At 39.6% G+C, this 20,438-nt stretch overlaps 1 protein-coding gene across 5 annotated transcripts in view; it reads right to left on the reverse strand.

Moving 5' to 3' along the window:
* Positions 1 to 20,438, reverse strand: part of CHCHD3 (coiled-coil-helix-coiled-coil-helix domain containing 3) — a 130,985-nt gene that overhangs the window by 102,904 nt on the left and 7,643 nt on the right. For all 5 annotated transcript variants that reach the window (XR_008430914.1, XM_053942577.1, XM_053942578.1 and 2 more), the window contains exon 3: positions 8,109 to 8,193. Coding sequence is in view for 4 of the 5 variants with exons in the window: in XM_053942577.1 (XP_053798552.1) it covers positions 8,109 to 8,193 (85 nt within the window). In the remaining variant the exon portion in view is untranslated. The remainder of the gene's footprint in view (positions 1 to 8,108; positions 8,194 to 20,438) is intronic.

Genomic DNA, 20,438 nt, shown 5'->3' on the forward strand with positions numbered 1-20,438 from the left:
TATTATTACTATTTTTAAGTGTTTCTCAGCTGCTCGTTTGCTGCTTTTCAAAATGAAAGAGCTCAGCAGTTTGAAAGCAAAGGTTTGTTTAAAATTGCCGGGGGGGGGAATAGTTTTCTTCTTTCCTACCTGAATCTGAAACTATGAAGCAGGATTATTTTTGTGGATGCTCTCTCACTAGCTGCAAGTCATTTTCCCATCTCTCCTGAAAATAAACTGATCAAGATGAACCTCGGTATCCAAGTTGTCAGCTGAGATGGCAGGTTTTAAAATCCATGTGAAAAATAAGCCCTTGAAAATTGGGGTTTATAAAGTCAGGAGTGAATTATAGCTCTGCTTTCTCCAATTTCCACCTCCCATCTCCAAGATTCATCTCTCCATATCCTGAGAGCAAGACATAATGGCATTAATGGAGAATCAGAGCAGGAAATCTTGGAGGGTAACTCTGCCATTGCCAAACATCTTTTTTCTTCTGAAAACAATACCTTTTTTCACTGAAAACAATAAAACTTGAACAGGCTTCTAAGGCAGTTTGATACTTCCCAACTTCATAAACATTTTTATGCTTCCTTGACATTTTGCAGGTAAAAATCACACACTAAACTTTCTTGGTCTGAAGAGCTGGCTGCCCAAAAAGGCACCTGTTGGAACCCTGACTGCTGAAAATTTTACACTTTTTGTACTGACAGGCACTGACCCCCAAGAGAACACTGCACTTGACCTAAAGCTGTAAAAAAAGCTTGCAAAATGGAATGATAAAACTAAAATTACGAGTGTATAGTTTAAAACAGAGTGTATAATATCACCTAATAAAAAATCAAGAGTTTAAAGTTTTAGAATATAATAATATATATAAAACAAGACAGAAGTTCTAAAGCAAAACTTGTCCTTCTTCTTTACCTTCGTCTTCATGAGTTTATTATATTGTATAATTAAAAAATACACATAACGAGACACAAGTAGTTAATTATTAAAATTAAAATTATTTAAGTATCATTTCTTAATTAAACAGCTTATCCTTAAAAAACCTTATAAAAAAAGAAATACGTCTCCGTTTTTAACTTATTAAATACTACAGAACTCACAACTTATAAAGAGTGTAATATAAATAAGAACTAATAAACATCTGAATCCAAACAAGAAACACCATATCACTATTTAATCCCAATCTTAATTAAAAAAAAAATCAACAGGCACCACCTACAGCTAAAAGCTATCAGCAAAATCTTTTGCTGAGCTTGACATCAGACAAGGGAAGTGTCTGCTGGGAGAGGGGGGAAAAAATGTTGGAGAGATGGAATGGCTGGGAAGGAAAAATAGGAGGCCAAAATCCACTGCTGCCTCCACAGTCCTGAGGCTAAAGGGGCCCTTTGGCACTCCAAGGTTTTTCTTTTAAATTTTAAGTTTTAAAGTTATTATTATAGTTAGGTTCCTCCTAACTATATTATTATTATTATTATTATCATCATCATCATTATCATTATTATTACTATTCTTAATGTTATTAATATTGTTGTTTAAATAATATAATAAGAATATATAATATATAATTATATTATATACTAATATTATGTAATAATATAATTAATTAATAATTAATATTTTTATCCTCACACGATTCATTAAATGTTGGGTTTTGGGATTTAAGGTATTTGAGATCACAGCTTGTGTTTAGATTTAGGTGTTTATTATTTCTTATTTCTGTTATACTTTTGTAGGTAGTGAGTTGTGCAGTTCTTCATTAGTAAGGTACAAAATGGTTAACAATCTTTTGTTATGAGGTCTTTTAAGGATAAATAATTTAATTAATAAATTATACTTAAATTATTTTTCACTTTTAACTTAGTAACTATTCACTCTAAGTTCACAATGGGCATTTTTCTGTCTAATTACAAAACACTACCCAAACCCATGAAGAAGGTGGAGAAGAAGGACCAGCCTCTGCCCTAAAGCTTCTACCTTAGCTCTGCATATATTACTATATTCTAAAACCCTAAACTCTTAAGTTTTCTACTTTGTGATATTACACACCTCTAATTAACTCCACACCCACAATCCCAGTTCTGCCATTCCATTTTGGAAGCTTCTCCACGGCCTCAGGTCAATGCAGTGTTCTCTTGGGGGTCAGTGCCTGCCAGCACAGAAAACCTAAAATTCTCAGCAGCCAGAACTCCAACAGAAGGAAAAAGGGTTTATTTTAAATTTTCATAAAATCAGTTGCCCCTATAAAATTGCCTTCCTTGATGTGATTATTGATTAGAATCTCTGGTTTTACCAAACCAGTGCAGCTTCCCTTGCCAGGAGATATTAAACTCTTATTTTTGAGCTATCCCAAATCAAAAGAATTATCATCACTTTCATTGCTTCAGAGTTTTCCCAGCTTTTCCTCTGACTGTCAGCAGCAGAGAAGATGGGAGTTTTCCAGACTCCTTTCCCACTTAATTCAAACAATACCAACAGATCCCTGTGGCAGAAGACAAAATAACAACTATTTCCTAAAATGGAGCTTTTTGCCCCCCCTGAGGACAATGCTACATGAAAAAGCAGGTTTCCCAATTCAACATAGCTGATTACCTGGGAAAAAATAATCATTTAGGAGGAAAAGAATGCTTTGAAGAAGTTTTCACCACAATTAATTCACTCCCCATATGAACTAAAGATACATTAAGATGCTCCTCATACCTTTACCTCACTGAAATATAAAATGAATATTGCAAAGAAATCCATAGTTTTGTTTTCCCCCTTGTTCTCCACACGTGTGCCAGGAAACTGGAATAAACATGTCATTACAAGAGAAATCAATAGGAAGTTTTAGAGTATCCACTAGCACAGAAAGGTCAAGCCCCAGTATTGATTTCAATATAACAATTTTGGTTTGTAGTTTCCCAAAGGCTTCTTGTCCAATACTCTTCTTCATTCTTCTCTCACTTTATATCTCACTGGTGAATTTGTTCTGCACCAACTCTTTACTCCAGGTTTACTAAGAGCTCATCATTTATGCAATGTACTGCTGAGACATGAGAATAAAAAAAGGGTTGGGGGGAAGATCTTAGAGCATCAATGAAACCCCAGAGTGATGAGCAGTTATCTCCAGACCCTCCTTGAAGCACAACAACAAAACAACAAATAAAAAATCAAATGGTTACAACTTTAATAAACCACCACAGAGCAACTCTGTGCACCAGGGCAGAGTCAAAGCTGATTTACAGTTTAGAAAGATTCCTCCAAACAGAGGAGGATGGCACAAAATGAGGTTGTAATCAGTTGTCCAGCTGGTGACAGATAAAACGTCACATCCTCTGGAGCCCAGTGAGCCATGGAGAACAGAATCCAACAATTCATTCCCAGGGAATGTGTCTTAGGTTGAAAGATGTGGCTGGGTGTGTGTTCTATCCCCACCTGTCAGAGGTGGGGCAGTTCTCTGCTGTCCATGGGGCAGCTTTTTCTTTATCTCTCCCACAGCCAATCCTCCCTCCAGGAGATCTCTTCTGTCCATGGCCACTGAGTGTCCCTGCATGGCTGAGAAAATTCCAGCATCCCATGGGGAGATGCTGTGCCCAGGGCAGGAGCCAAGCATTCCTACCTGGATCCAATCTGACTCCTGCAACACCACAGCAGCCTTTGCCCACTGCATTCCCAGAGGAGCAGCTTTCTGCCCCACTGCATTCCCAGAGGAGCAGCTTTCTGCCCCACTGCATTCCCAGAGGGAGCCCAGGCCCATCTCCAGCAGCCCTGGAGCTCCAGAGGAAAACTCCAGCCTTGTCCAGGATCCTGCTCCAGCAGAAGCACAGCTGGCACTGCAGGAGGGCTGAGCCCCCATGGAATGGCACTGCTGCCACCTCCCTGACCCACAGCCTGCCAGCTCTGTTCTGACTCTGGCACTGGGTTGTTTTCTTTTTTGTACTATTGCATTTGTATTTTTAATTTTCCTAGTTAAGAACTGTTATTCCAATTCCCATATCTTTGCCTGAGAGCCCCTTAATTTCAAAACTATAACAATTTGGAGGGAGGGGGTTTACATTTTCCATTTCAGGGGAGGCTCCTGCCTTGCTTAGCAGCCACCTGCCTGTTCAAACCAAGACAGAATGCTCGATGAGCTCTCGTCTGCATTACTCAAGGAAAGGATTATTCATGCGCTTTTCAAGAGAAAAGTCACGCAAGTTTGACCACCTGGTCACAGGTGATGAGATGGCAGAGACACACAAAACCTCAATTATCAAAAGCCACCAGACAATTCTGGAATGGTTTGGGTGGAAAGGAGCTTAAAGCCCCTCCAGTGCCACCCCTGCCATGGCAGGGACACCTCCCACTGTCCCAGGCTGCTCCAGCCCCAGTGTCCAGCCTGGCCTTGGACATTCCAGGGATGCAGGGGCAGCCCCAGCTGCTCTGGCAATTCCAGCCCAGCCAGGAATTCCTAATTCCCAAGATCCCATCCATCCCTGCCCTCTGGCAGTGGGAGCCATTCCCTGTGTCCTGTCCCTGCAGGCCTTGTCCCCAGTCCCTCTGCAGCTCTCCCAGAGCCCCTTTAGGGCCTGGAATGTGCTGGAAGCTCTCCCTGGAGCTTTCTCCTCTCCTCCTCTGTCATACCTTAAACACTTCTAGAACAGAGCTGGCAGCAGAATTACTGTAGGACCACCAAAACAAACCAAAGTCTATTTTTAAGCCTTTTCCTGCCTTACAATTCCTCCTTCCAGCAGGAGTTTTCCTCTAAGAAACAAGCCCTGGAATCAGAGCACATCACAGGACAGTCACAAGTGAACTGCACAGGGACAGATTTCTGGCACACCAACACCATTCCAGGGATGAATATATTGAAGAATATATTGAAGACTTGAACAAAATACACTTCCTGCACTATTGAAGGCACTGCCATGCATAGCAGCTTGCAAAAACACCTCACTCTACATATAATTAATATTTGCCCCTTGCCAAATCATATTTAAAAAGTGGAAGCTGGGAAACACTCGCCAAGCAAGAAACTGAACCCCGCCCAAATGTAATTAGCCTGAGCTAAATGATTAACAAAATAAAAAGACAAATTTCTGTGATTTTCGGGGGGGGGAAAAAGGCAAGTCATCATTCAGGAAGGTTCAATTTCCATGGGAAATCACATCCATCACTTGCCTCTGAAGCAGTGGTTTGTATATTTTAGTGGAGGAATCCAGCACTCTGATGAGCTTGGCAGTATCTAAAATTTCATCATTATGCTGATGATAGAAGTTGTTCTTTTTGCTGTCTCGAAATACTTTTTACTTTGCCTGCACTTTTCATTTAAAGCAAACTTGAAAAACAGATTTACTGAGCACCATGAGTATCGTGGAGCCCAACAAATGAACAGCTTTGTATCCAAGGACAAAGTTAATGGATGGAGTGGATAAATTCCACTCTGTTCTCTGATGGGAGAAGGAAATTCACTTATTTCCCCAATGCCTGTTCTCAAAGCCATAACATTAAAAATTTTCTCGTTTTTTTGGGGAAATTAGAAAAAAATGCTAAACATTTGCTGAGTTTGTCTAGAATAAGCAGAGAAAAGGCAAAATTCAAATTATCACCCACTGGTCCATTGAGTCGTGTGGATTTCTCTTATTTATTATTCAGAATTCTCTTAATTATCATTTATTACCTGTCACCACTGTCAAGCTCAAGTTTTTGAGCTTGAGTTTTTGAGTCCATCCTCTCATTTTTACCTTCCCTTGAGTATCAGCCTAAGACTGCAGCTCTGCCACGTTAACTGCTCACAGTTACTATTGCTAACTCTACTAATTCTGTTGTAAATTAATGCTCATCAATTTTCTAAATGAACTTTCCAAAATGAAAGTGCTTTTCAGATGAAACATTTCAAATGTTCAAAAACCAAAGTGAGGAACAACAGTTGGGCTGAGTAAAAGGAAGAGTAAAGTGGAATCAGTGCAGAATTTTTAAATCACTATTTTATTAATTATTCCAAGTCCTGTTAAATAGAAACTGTAATGCATATATTGTTAGAGAGTTGATGGCATTAAAATACAATTTAAGAGTCATTCTTCAGCTCTAATCCCCAAAATAAGCACAGATTTTAACTATATATAGCAGGCCATCTGTACTGTGTATGGATGTGTGAATAAATAATTTATCTAGACGTTCAAATTAAGATTTCTTCTCTTCACAGTCTGGAATGAGTAAAAGACATTTTGCAATCAAACCCAAATGTGCTCATACACTGCTCATGAACAGCACCAAAATCAGTTATTAGGCAGCTGGAATCAGACAGCAAACAGTCCAAAATTTCAGATATTTTTATGTTGAAATGTTATTTCACTGAAATATTGGGAAAAAAACCTGGTTTAGAGAAAGAAGTGAGAATATAAATATGTAAAATATACCATCCGTGGTAAAATGAATGTGGAGGTAAAAACTTTAATTTTTATGTCATATCCCAACAGGATTTGTCTTAAAATTAGTGGGTTATGAAATGAAATTGTTAATAAATCACAAGTGCAAGGTCAAGAAGCTTAAACGTAGAGCTCAGGGTTTTGTTCTCTTTTCCAAAACAGCATCAATGTGTTTGTATTTATATTACAAATTACTACAGCCTATATTCCACATTTCTATTAGCTGGAACATTCTGCACATGGAAGACAAAAGCATTTATCTGAATAATTTGAGTTTCTTGACTGCTTTTAAAACACAAACCTCCACCAGAATTCAGCCCATAAAGACCTTAAGTTTTACCTATAAAGAAAGATCTGCATCTTTTACAGTTGCTTCATCCAAGACAAAAAAAGCCTCTATGCTCTGTTAAAAACAGATTTTTATAATTGCATAGACTGTGTAAAAATGATAATAAAACGATCCTTGCTGTGGCAAATAATTAATTAAAGAAATCAAAATTGGAAAAGAAGTAAAGCTGTTAACAAGTTTTGATATTTTTCCTTTCTTTATCATCATCATCATTAATTTCCTTGGATATTTTCCCCAATCTCCTCCCTCCCTTTCACAGACCAATGCACAACCCCTGCAAGGTGAATTCTGGAAGGTACTGGAAGTGTCACATGAGAAAATGCTGAAGTTGCAAAGCAAATATTTCCAGATTTTAATCCCATTTAGCTGAAGTCTTGAGCACTCAAGAAGCTCAACAATAACCCAAGTTTTCCTGTCAAAGCCCAGTTGAGGAGGGGGGGGATTTCACTCTAACTTATTGATTTCCTTTATTGCTGATGCAAAAATAAAGGAGAAAAGCCTGATTTTTTTTTTTTTTCTCCCTGGGACATTAATACAGTCCTATCTAATTATATACTCCATCAACCTAACTCAATTAAATAACAGAATGCTGGGTAGGAAACAACTGAGATCTATGCAGACAGTTGAAGTAGTACTAATTACAGCCTAATTTTTTTAAATCCATCATAATGAGCCTTTCTCCCCATTCTCAGTGGAGGACAGTGTGGAATATTTGTATTTCTACTCGGTGTGTTGTGTTACCTATTTACAACGATCACTGCAAGGAGAAATAAACACAGAAGTTCAGCAGATACCAAAATTTCTAAATTTAAAGAGGAATTTTTAATTGCTAATAATGGCTCTGATTATTAGCAATCTCTGAGAAAAAAAAAATGCCTAAGAAAGGAATATTTCAATATGCAGAAAGGAATCAAAAGGGTTTTACTGGTTGAGCTGGTTTGATGCAGTATTTTTCATAGTCAAAGTACCTCAAAACATCCTGGGAATTCCAGAATTCCTAGAAACCGCCAGAATTCCCATTTCTGCTGCTGTTCCAAGGTTGCTCAGCCCCTGGGGTCACAGGGACCCCACTCCTGCTCTGTCTCAGCAGCACCAAGTGATTATTTGGGCTCCAGAGAAATCAGCAAAGCTTGAGCTTAAAAGGCAGCAAAAAAGCCAAGCTCAAGAGGTCAAAAGGGATTTAGAGCACCAGTTTGGATCAGCTCTTACAAGGAAATTCCAGCTCATTTGTTGTTGAACATGGATTTAATATCCAAACCTGCTGCAGCCTCCACAGCTCTCACAGCCAGTTTGTGCACAAAATTCAGTTCTTTCCAGTAAGCAGATAAATAAAATAAAAATATTAAGTCCAAGTTTGTTTGAAATACTGTTACTAATAATGAACCAACCTCCTTTTCTGAGCTTCAGAGTCTCTCCTGGCTCGTTCCAGTGCCAGTTCCTCGGCTATTCTTTTCTTCAGCTCTTCATCATTAACTGCAATTAAAAGAAAATTCAATGAAATGTTAACAGAACACAACTTATCCCCAATTACAGAAACAACTGCATAATACAGTGCCCTCGATTGTTTATTTGCTTTTTTCCTCACAGCAGTTGGAGTTGCTTTCTTGTGGTTTAACCATCTTTGAAATTTTAGCACACCAGTGAGCCTTTAAAAATTTTTCTTATTAAAAAGCTTTTCAATTAGTGCAATCTTTCAAAAATTAAACAACATGGACTATATATTAAATTAAATATTTTTCTTCAGAAGTATGTCTTTGTAAAGTAAAACCATGGGGATGAGACAGAGACATAAACAGTAAAGTCATAAAATGCTGCTTTTTATTCGTATAGAACCAAAAGAAGTATTTTTGTGTAACAAATCAAGTATTTTCAGATGCATTTTACACAACAAAGCTCTTACAACACCCTAAATATTCATATTTCTAGATCCTAGACAAAGATTTTGCCCCAAATTCTCCTGATTTTGTTGAATCCAGCAGATATGGAAAGAATATTTCCTTCACTTAGATTCTGTCAGATGAATCAATGAAACTCTGGTTAAGAACAAAAAAAAAAAAAAAATAGGGAAGCAACTTCTTCAAGAATATGAACAGAGAGAGAAAAGCTGGAGAGCCACCAATCCTACAAGGCTGAAAGACATCCCCAAAACCCCCCAAATCCAGCTTAATCTTAATATTGCCTGGAATAAAGCCCTACCTACACCAAACTGAACCTGTGCCGTGCTCTGGATTTCCAGGGAATTCCCTCACTCCTGGCTCACATCCCCCTCCACGGAAGCCCAGAGCTCCAGGATGTGATCCCATCCCCAAAACACCCAGGAAAACAGAGCTGCTGAATCCTATAAAGGGCCACAAAACCCTTGCACAGGGAGGTCAAGCTCAGGGAATTTCATTTTCAGGCACTGGAGGGTCTCTGTGACCTCATCTCCAGGAGCTGGATTTATCTGCAAAGATTATCCAAAACCATTATTCCACATTTCTGTTATAGTTCAGCCTCCCTGCAATTCTGCCCATGCTAAAGCAGCCTCACAAAAGGGTTTTATGAATGAATGAAGCAGCTTCATCAATTTTATGGGAGTTTTGGCCAACTAATCCAGTTAGAAATATCTTTGGAAAAGCAGCAGGAATCGATATGCATCACGCCAGGCCCAGGAAATGCTGAGATCACAGAAACAGAGGGAAAAGTGGGGGGAAACTTGTGACTTACCAGTGAGATCCCAGCCTAAAAATATTTTAAAATTAAAATTCAGAAGGAAATGTTGAAAGGTTCATCTTTCAACAGATCTCCAGCAAAAAGCTGGGTGAAAAAGGAAACCCCCATTTTATTGGGATTCTCTTGACTGACATAACAACATTAATTATCTTGTTCACCAGCATCTACAGAATGAAATTTATGGTTCTGGTGCAAAAAAAAAATGAGTACAAGAACTCCAAAAGACCAGAGGATGGTTTATGTCATAACGAGGAAAGATTCGGGCAGCAGCCAATAAAGACATTTGACCTTAACAATCAATTAGGGTGCCCATCGATCAGGCAAATACTAATAGGGAATAAAAGTGGAGCTCTAGATCATTCAATAGAATTATTGTAAGATGTAATTGGGTAGCTCCCAAATGGGAGCTTTATGATGTTTCAGTTTAAAAAAAAAAAAAATTGCATTTCTACAAGGAGGAGGGATTTGTTCTAGGGGGAAAAGCATTTAAAAAGAGAAGAGATAATTTATTTGAGAGGGGATCAGGAAAAGCGAGTTTAACATTAAATGTTAAATAATATTTTTGATGGCCATCTCTGCTCAAACTGCAGGGCATTAAAAACACAGCTGACCATTGAAATACTAGAGAATGTAAAACCAGGGGGGTGTAAGACTGATAAATATTAATATATTAATATTATTCTATTAAAAATTAAATTAATATTGCATAGCCATTCCCACCACCATCCCCTTTAACAGCAGAAGTTCCTCAGGATGCTGAAATCAGCGTCAGCTTCATCCCAGAGCAAAGTGGGAAGATTTTCAGGTACATTTAGGCAGGTCACACCTGCATCCCAGGGCTTCCCCTGCTCCTCCAGGAGCACAAACCAAAGTGTGAGGTGAGTGTGAGAGTGTTTAATGCACAGCTCCCATCACAAACCCATTTGTGAGGCAGGCAGTGAAGGGAACACACTCCAAACCCCCAGGAACAGCTGCTCTGTCCCCTCAGCACACCCAGGGATGAGTGTGTGATTGGCAGCATTCTCCTGGGATAATGGGGATGGAAAAGCACTGGGATAATGGGATGGGCACCCCAAAGAGGCTGCACTGATGCCTTGAGAAGGCTGAGCTGGAGCAGAGGCTGGGCAGAGCTAAAGAACAAAGCAGGGATTTATGAAAAGGATCTCCTCCATGGATCCACCTTGGGCAGCACCAGAGCCCAGCCAGGGCTGCACCCAAGATTCCCAGAATCCCTGGGTTGGGAGAGACCTCCAAGAGCATCGAGCCCAGCCCAGCCCAACAGCTCAGGCAGACCCTGGCACCCAGTGCCACATCCAGGCTTTTTAAACACATCCAGGGGTGGTGACCCCACCACCTCCCCAGGCAGCCATTCCAGAACTTTATCACCTTTCTGGAAAAGCTTTTTCCTGACATCCAACCTGAATTTCCCTGGGCTCAGCTTGAGCCTGTGTGCTCTGGCTCTGTCAGTGCTGCCTGGAGACAGAGCCCAAGCCCAGCTGAGCACAGGCACCTTTCAGGAGCTGTGGAGAGAGCTGAGGCCAGCCCTGAGTCTCCTTTTCTCCAGGCTGAGCACCCCCAGCTCAGTTCCTCACAGGCTTTGTGCTCCCAGCCCCTCTCCAACCACGTTGCCCTTCTCTGGATGTTCTCAAGCATTCAAGATGAGCCAAAATGGTCCCAAAATGCACGAGCGCTCCCGGGGGCTCTCACTGGGATCAGCTCTGCTCCATTTGCACCTTGCAGTTCATTGTCCCATTCCAGCTTTAGCCCATGCACTCCCATCCTGCTTGTTTTTTTCTCTCCAGCCCACGCTGTTTGTGCTCCTGGGCCTGAGCTTTGGATCATTTGTCCTTGGTGCCCAGCTGGAGCAGGAATTGTTTTGTCTCCCTGCTCTGTGCAGAGAGCTCAGCATCCCATAATGTGAAGCTCAGACCCACACACTAAAGCAGCTCAGAATGTGAAAAATATAAAAGCTGAAACCTGAGGCATCAGCACAATGCTCTGAGAAGCACCAAACTGCTCCCAGACACAGAATGGTTGTCCTGGGTTTGTGGGGGTAGTTTCAAGGACAATTGATAAGGACAGAGGAGCAAAAGGGACTGAAGGACTTCTCACTCCCCATCAGTTCCTGATGTTTGAGATACATAAAATGTGCTCTGCCTTGGAACTCCAAAGGCCACCCATGATGGGAGCAAAGCTTCACGTGATGCCAATTCTTGAGGAACCATCAGCAATTTTATCCTCCACATCTACAACAGTTTGGCACAGAAAGACTTTTACAACTCTTGGAAGCATTTGACTCCAACTCCTCAGCCTTTGTTAATCACAAGATCCAAATCCATACATTCTTCCTCTCTCTCTGAAGCAGTTGCTTCACGGAAAAGAAACAATCAGCAGGATGTCAGGATTACAACCCGAGCAGTAAACAACAAACCTCAGGGAAAGCAGACACCTGCAGCCTCAGAAATGTTAGCCTGAGAAATCAGGAATGCGATATGGACAAATTATTCAAATAACTTCCAGCCTGCAGAGCTGGGAATCTGCCCATTAGCCCTGCATTTGGAAAAAAATCCATTAATGTAAACAGCATTTAGTAGCAGGCACCTTCACTAAATTCTCTGGAAAGGGCAGGTGCATTAAGTTATTAATGAAGAGACACTTAGGTTTGATACAATCAAATGCCTTTTAGAAAATACTTAGCTAGGTAATGTTCAGATAATGAATTAAAACAAAAAAAACACCACACAAAAAAGGCCCAAGTTCTGTTTTTCCTTCTAGTTAGGCTCAGGTATTTAAAAGAAAAATGCTGTCCAGTGAACAGGATACTGGGAGGTTGTTCCAAGATCTCCACACAACCTGTTTTTCTCCTCCAGGCTGAACAGCCCCAGCTCTCTCAGCTTCTCTTTGTAGGGGAGGTGCTCCAGTCCTTTTATTAAATTTGTGGCCTCCTCTGGACTTATCCAACATGAAAAGGAAGAAGGCTGAAGGGAAAAGAGAGGATGTAAAGAATTAAAGAATATGAAATATTAGTCAAACATGAGGCACACCTCCTTCAGCACCGTGTTCAATCAGCCTCTCCACACCACACTGCAAGCCAGGATAAACTTGGCTAAAATCTCTTTCACTTCCACCAAAATTCATGGACTTGAAACAACAATCCCTTTTGAAACATTCCCCAAACAGAGACCACAGCTGCAAGGTACCTCCCAGCCACGGGAAGACTCCTTTTAGTGTGGGAAAAACCAAATCCCAGTGAATTCCTGCAGTGTCTTGCTTTCACCTCTGGCATCTGGCGTTGACAACCAACATCAGGGCAGTCAAACCACAGAAGTTCTCCCATCCCTTTAAGTAGGAATATTAGGGGATAGGAATATAACCAGATCCTTTGGGACAGTGCACCTGGGGGCTGCCTTCAGCCCCATCATCTGCCTCAGCTGCTGGCACGGGGCAGTGGCAGCTTTGGGGGAATTAATGAAGATGTCACCAGGAAGATTCCTAATTGTGCATTAAGGCTCGTAAATATTGGATGAGGAAGCCCACGTGCCTGGTGCCTTCCCAGCTCACGCTGAGGGCTCGCACACATCAGGGCTCCTCCACAATTACAACAATTTCCCACCCACATTTCAACTTCAGATTTGTAAAACGCAAATATTACAATACGTGAATAGACTTGATTTATTCTTTCTGCCTAATAAAAGCTCTGGTTTGGACCATATCTAAATTCCACAGGTCACCCAAAAATCTTCAGTAAGAATAGGATGAAACTGCTCCTACAGCCTTGGAATTGTCCAAGGCTTGGAGCAACCTGGGATAGTGGAAGAGATTATTTCAATGTCAATTAAAGTTTAGAAAATTTATTTGGTGTGTTTAAATCAGGTGGGAAGACAACAACACCCTGAAATCTATTCTGCCTTCCTTAATTTTTAGTTCTCAAAGAACCCTGGATTTGCTGGGAGCAGCACAGGAGAGAAAATAGGAAATTATTTTAAAAATTTAGTAGATTGCAAATACTGCTGTACCTGGTCTTTAACCTCATGAATAACCCAAATTAGCCTTGCACTCAATAAAAACAAGAATGAACCATCCCTTCAGTGAAAACCCTAAAAACGCCAAAAAAGTAATTTCTGTGCTTTAAAACCCAGCATTTAAACTGCTGTGTGTTTCCTTAAATATTATTATTTTTAAAGAGCATTCTCAAGAATAAACTTTACTTTCAGATTCATACAGATTCAACTACCAGCACATCCAGCAACTTTTCCACTGAAATTCCCAATTCCAGGCGCTTCTTCCAATCAGCAATTCAGTACAAACAAAGCTGCCCTCCAAGGACAGAAATTTTCATTAACTGTTAAATATTGGTAATGTGCAGGAATATTTCAGATGAGCTCATAGGCTAATGAAATACAAAAACAATGCAATTAAGTGTGCATAATTTAAAAATATTTAATATTTTACTTTCCAAAGGCGCTCTTGCATAGATTACATTCCCTATTTTCCAATGGAAATGTGGGTATCAATCAATTTATACTAATTTCAATTAGAAAGAAGACAGCTTCAAAACAAAGAAGTATCAAAACAAAGTCAGTTCCTAATATGTTTGGAATATTCTCCTTTCAATATCCCGTTAATGTTGGGATAAAGCAAATCACACTGGATTTATGAGGGGGCTGGAAAAAACAGAATGAGGAGGTTTTCCCCTGTGATTCTTTGAATTAAGTTCTACCTGCCTGTGCTAACAGCTCTGTTTTATAAAAATAATTCGTTTCTGAGAGTCACACTACCAAAAATATGTAAGTTTGACATATTTTTGGTATTTTGAAATCTCCTGTCTTGAAAGACTTTAATTTGATAAACAGGTGACAGACACAGGGATGTTGTATAAGGGAAAAAAACATGAAATATGTTCAATACAACTCAAAATATGTGAGAGCCCATAAAATCAGGTATTTCCCACCAGTAAGTGCACTGGGTTAAAAAAGCCAGTTAATAAAAATTCCCCTAATTTTTAGTTTCTGCAGGAACTCCTGCTGTGCGGATAAATGATTGTGTGGAGTTTTAATGTGACTTTTGCAATTTTTCTCGATGCCCCTGGAAGGTAGGGAATTATTTCCACCAAACCTTCTTCATAACCCATCCTTCCCCCCAACTCTGTAATCAAATATAGAGATAATAACTTATTTCAGCAGCTGCTTAGCCATAAGTCATTTTGCCCTCCTGTTAATTTAAAATAATTAATAAAAATAATGAAACAGAAGTATCAAACACCTTTAAAATACCATCCTTGCCTTAAACTGAATACAGCAGAGGAGAAAATTCCCATTTCAGCTGTTTTAGTAATCCCTGCTCCACATACAGTGGAAGGCTTTTCTTGTGGAACACAATGGATGAACGCATCAGGATTCCATAATTCAACATTAAAAAAATAATAATCATATTGTAAGCAACAATAAGAAGGATTTGATGATTCTGCTTTCAAGAGGATTAAGCATGTGGTGTCCTTTCAGGACAATTTAAGTTGTCCAGTTCCTGATCTTTATGGTTCAGAAGTTTATTGTAAAGCTATTTTATCTGACAGTGCAGGGAAATTTACTGGTGTTCTTTTCATCTTCTTGGAAAAAAAATCTGTTTTAAATTCTTTCACATGTATTTCAACAAACTCCTTCTACCACTGCAGAGGGCAGGGAAATAATTATGGATTTATACACATAGCAGATAAGTAAAAAGGGTTTTTTTAACTGAAACATCTCTTAAAAGTCACCACTAATGGCAAAGAATTGCCAAGCACTCCTGCTCAGTCCAACACTCCCAAATGGGCCTCTTTGCACTGCCAGGGCTACAAAAATAGCAAATTTTGATGTTCAGTTCATCTGCCACCATCACCTCCAAGGAGGAATCTCCAGCTGTGATTGTGCACTATCAGTGGCATTGAAAAGTCATTTTTCCCCCATTTCAGCTCTGGGCTGGATCACTTTGGGCAGGAATAAGGAGATCAGAAGCTGCTCATCACTCACTCACTCACAGAGGCCTCGAGGGAGGGTATTTTTATACCTTTCCATGGGCAGGAATACAGGCTCCAGGCACGGAATTTTACTGTCAAACGTTCACATCCCAACTCTTTGTGGGACAGGTGGCTCTGCTTTTATAGATCAGCACACCCCAAACCTGCACCCAGCGCTCATTTTAACTCATGTTCATTAAAGCCATTCATTAAGTTGCTCCTTGATGTCATAGATCAAATGTGTGTGACATAAATTCTTTTTTTAAAGTGAGGACATTGGCACAGGGTGTCCAGAGGAGCTGTGGCTGTCCCTGGATCCCTGGAAGTGTCCAAGGCTAGGCTGGATGGGGATTGGAGCACCCTGGGATGTGAAAGGTGTCCCTGCCGTGGCACAAAATGATCCTTAAGGTCCTTCCAAGCCAAACCACTCCATAATTCCATGATCTCAAGGGTCTTTTCCAACCTAAATGAGTGAGGAAATTCAGCAAGAAGGAGGATGGAAAGAATAATGCAGAATTTTAAAAGCATTGGTAAGGTGGAAGGGGAAGCAGGTGAGACTCAGAGAAGCAAATTACATTTAAAGCAGGAAAAGACAAGAATATGGAAAAGCAAGTGGACAATAATGATGGAAAAGGAGCTTTAAGAGAGGTTTTGTAACCATTCTGCAGCAGATCCACATCCAGTATGAATTTTCCCCGTCTGTCCTGAGCATGTCCCTCTGAGGAAGCTTTTATGAAGGCCACAAATCTCTGCAACAGCACCACTGACACCAATCCAGTCACAAGATTTCAAAAAACATGTAAATAAATTAATTATCCTTGAGAAATCTACCTCTGTGGCTAAAACTGGTTAATAACTTTAAAAGCTGATCTGGGAGAGAAAAACATAAGAGCCCATAATCCTGTGGAAAAAAAACAAGCAGTGGAAGTGTCCTTACAGGGAAAGGTTAATGAAAAAAAAAAAAAAAAAAAAAGAAGATAACACTCATCAATACCTCTGCTGATCCCATTAAACAGATTTCTCAGTGGTTGGAGTCGCATGGGAAGATAAATCAGGATATCAAACTTCCACATTGTACATTTAAAGCCATTTAACACCTGAGCACTAAATTTTAAAGGGATTTTTAAAATTTTCCCAGTAGAAGCTGAATATTGAGAAAAGTAAAGAAGGTGACTATCTCCTTATCAAGTCCTAATTTCATTTATTGATGACAGGGGCACCAAAAGGCTGCACAAATTCTGAAAGCAATCACTTCATCTCAAACTGGGGACAAAGAAAGCGGCAGTGAGAAATAAGTGGATCTTTAGCAGCTGTTGTGGTGTGCTCAAATCTCATCTCCTGTTCATTCAGTCAGGTGATAACAAGAGGCTGCTACAAAGGATCCAGCAGAGCAGAGCAAACCATAATTGTACAATTTGTTTATTCAGCTCTGATGGAAACTCCAGCACGTTCAGGCTTGGGATTGCTGACTGAAGAAGGGATGAGGGAAAGAATTTAAACGTTTGTACAACGTCCTGGACGTGAGAATCGCTTTTAAAAAGGAGAATTTCCAAGTATTTCCTTATTCCTTGAAGACAAGATTTCCATATTCCAACACCCCATACAGCAGTTTGTTTATTTTGGAGAATAATCTGGAAGTGAATTCAGTGACCAAATGGAAAAACATTTATTTCATGTAATATTAACAGCAGGAGCCAAGAAGTCAGCTTAGAAACAGCCAGTATTCACATTTTAAACATCTGCACCCTCAAATAACTCCTAGAAGGGAATTATTTCTCTCAAGGTAACTGGAGATGATTTACACACTTTGTGATGCTTTTTCTCCAACTCCAGCCAAACCAGCTTTTTTTAATTGAATTATCAGCACACAGCTACAGTATTGTCAACTTTGAAATGTGTGTTTTCAGCCCAATATTCAGGCCTGTATTGCTGCTTTTAATAATAACTGAAAGCAGGCTGTAAACAATATGTAATTATGATGTTTATGGTTATTTTCATTATTCAGAAATTGTAAAAAAATAAAAGATATGCTGAAATACTTGAAATTCTCACAACATCATTAATCCAACACCTGCATTTTTAATGATTTGCAATGAGATCTGCTAATAAAAATCACTTGTACCAATGACTGGTCTCTGCTGATGCAATACTTACTAAAAATGGTGGGTTTTTAGTGTTACAAATTGTAAGCAGGAAGAAAACCGAGGTACTACAGGCGAAAAAAAGAGGCTGAAGAGGTAAAATATGAAAATTTTAAGGAGAAAGAATAATTTGATTATCACAAAGATGCTCCCAGATAACTCAGGAATTCCTGAGGTTCACTTTGAGTATAACATTCTCTTTTCTTCTGCCAACAGAGTAGAATAAAAGCAAAAATAAATGTGCTCAACACTGGCACAGAAACACAAAACCACCGAGTTTTGACCAACGTGATCTGGTATCGGTGCTGCTCCTCCAAAAATTCCAGCTGCCTTAGGTTTCTGATTAACCAAACCAAAATCACTCTTCTGAATAACCACTGCCTTTTAATTCTTCCTGATTCTTCCTGATTCTTCCCATTTCTCCTGATATTCTTTTTGTCCTCCTTAAATTTCCTAAATTGGTGCCATCTCCCCTGTCAATCAGTAGGATCAGGGATAATGGAGACCTTTATCAAGGATAAACTGCCTCCCTCAAAGGAAGGGAGAAAAGGAAAGGGGAAAGGAAGAAGGAGGAGGAGAAGAAGAAGGAGGAGGAGAGGAAGAAGGAGGAGGAGAGGAAGAAGGAGGAGGAGAGGAAGAAGGAGAAAAGAAAGAAGGAGGAAAGGAAGAAGAGGAGGAGGAGGAAAGGAAGAAGAAGAGGAGGAGGAAAGGAAGAAGAAGAGGAGGAGGAAAGGAAGAAGAAGAGGAGGAGGAAAGGAAGAAGAAGAGGAGGAGGAAAGGAAGAAGAAGAGGAGGAGGAGGAGGAATGGAAGAAGAAGAAGAAGAGGAATGGAAGAAAAAGAAGAAGAAGAGGAATGGAAGAAAAAGAAGAGGAGGAAAGGAAGAAGAAGAGAAAGAGGAGGAATGGAAGAGGAGGAAAGGAAGAAGAAGAAGAGGAGGAAAGGAAGAAGAAGGAAGAGGAGGAAAGGAAGAAGAAGAAGAGGAGGAAAGGAAGAAGAAGAAGAGGAGGAAAGGAAGAAGAGGAAAGGAGGAAAACAAGAAGTGAAGCATCTTGGACAAACCATTTAACTTCTTCAGTGAAAACTTCCAGAGATAAAAGGAGAAGCAGAACCTTTCTGGGAAGAACCACCATCTCCCACCCTAAAAAAGCAGCTGAGATTAAATGCTTGTTTTTATGTGATTAACATGAGGTGAAATCAAACATGGTTAATGAAGCTAAAAATGAGAATCTGATAAATTGGCTTCGTGAAGCATTGCCAGAGGCACACAATAAACCTTGCAAACAAAAAAAAGGGAAATGTCCTTTCCTTACTCCTTAAATTTCAATTTCAACCAACAGGTAGGAATATCTGAAGCCCAATTTTCAGCCTGGTGTTGGCCAAAACCTTAATATGACATTGTTGAAAGTCAAGGAGTTCAAAAGACAAGTAAAGCAGAATGGGGGGAAAAAATTGTGGCAATTAAAGTTTTTCCCATTCCCCAGAGGCTGAGGAAAGGGATCTCTAAATGGTACCTCCTGTTTAACTAAAAAACAACTGCACAAGGCTTTCAAGCAGCAGCACCAACAAAACACTTAACCTGCCTCAGCTGACAAGTGATGAAGAGCTTTAGGAACACTTTGCTGCAGCCTGAAGATGAAAGAATAAAACAAAGCTTTTCTTTTCATCTTAATGCGATTAAATCGTCCACTTAAAGTGGTTTTTTTCTACCACACTGAGGAGTCTCTCTCTGTAAATAAATTGGGATGGGAAGAAAAGTAGCAATTTACTATTAAAACCCAAAGGTTTTATTACGTGGAGGTCTCCTCATGCTGCTGAAGTGGTGTTATATATCTAACAAGTGCTATTTTTCAATAATACAAAGGAAACAAATGCACTTTAACTCCTCTGCTCCTCCAGTCGGTGCAGAGATAAATTTGGATAAGAATATCTGTTGTACTATAAAACCAGAGAGGATTCTACACAGCACAATGACAATTTCCTTGCTTGCTGCTATCAAGACTCGTGTTGGTGAAATCAAACAGCTCTAATTTACTCATTGGGTTTATCTCCTTAAAATGGTCAATGTTTTTTTTTTGTTCTTTAAGATTAAAAAAAAAAAATCATTCGAAGTGCTCCAAATGACTTCTATTCCAACAATCCCTTAAATTACAAAGCTCTTTATCTGAGCCAACTATCTGGACATTCTGACCTATAATCCCAGGAAGGTCTCTGAAGGACAAAGGAGGAATGGGACAGAACAGAGACGATTCTGCAGGAACACACGTGGGAGATTTCTAACAAAGACCATGACAAATGGGTCCCAAACAGGCATTTTCTGATTTTTAATGCATAAAGTAACCAAAACTAAGAAAAAAAAAAAAAAAAAAAAAAACAAAGCATGCTGTTAGATAGGTTTGTAATTAATTTTAACATACATAAAACGCCCAAACTCAAAAATCCCTTCCACATATGTCTGGCTTGTAAACAGTGGATAAACTCTGGCTGCATTTTCAACAAGCTCAGCCTAAGGCTGGGCTCAAAGTCCTAAAGCTTTGCCAGGATTTAACTACAAAACAATTTACTCAGAACTAGCAAAAGGCAATGGCACCACTTCCATCCATAAATGCATAAAGATTCAGTTCTTAAAACTCATTGTTTCCTGATGTTTTGCAAAGGGCTCCATGAACTTAACTGTTCCTCCTGAATTGAGCTTAGTAGAAATTAATACAAAAATCACACAGCAGCCACCAACAGCTGTTTTCCAAAATTATTTTCCTGCTAAGCACTGGAAGATGAGGCTTTAACAAGCACAAATCTTGTGCTCCCACATTAAAAAGCAGAAGGTTTTAACTTTTAACTCACAAGCCATTGCTAAGCAAATACTTTGGA

Source organism: Vidua chalybeata, chromosome 5 (assembly GCF_026979565.1).
Source record: "Vidua chalybeata isolate OUT-0048 chromosome 5, bVidCha1 merged haplotype, whole genome shotgun sequence".
Lineage (NCBI taxonomy): Eukaryota > Metazoa > Chordata > Aves > Passeriformes > Viduidae > Vidua > Vidua chalybeata.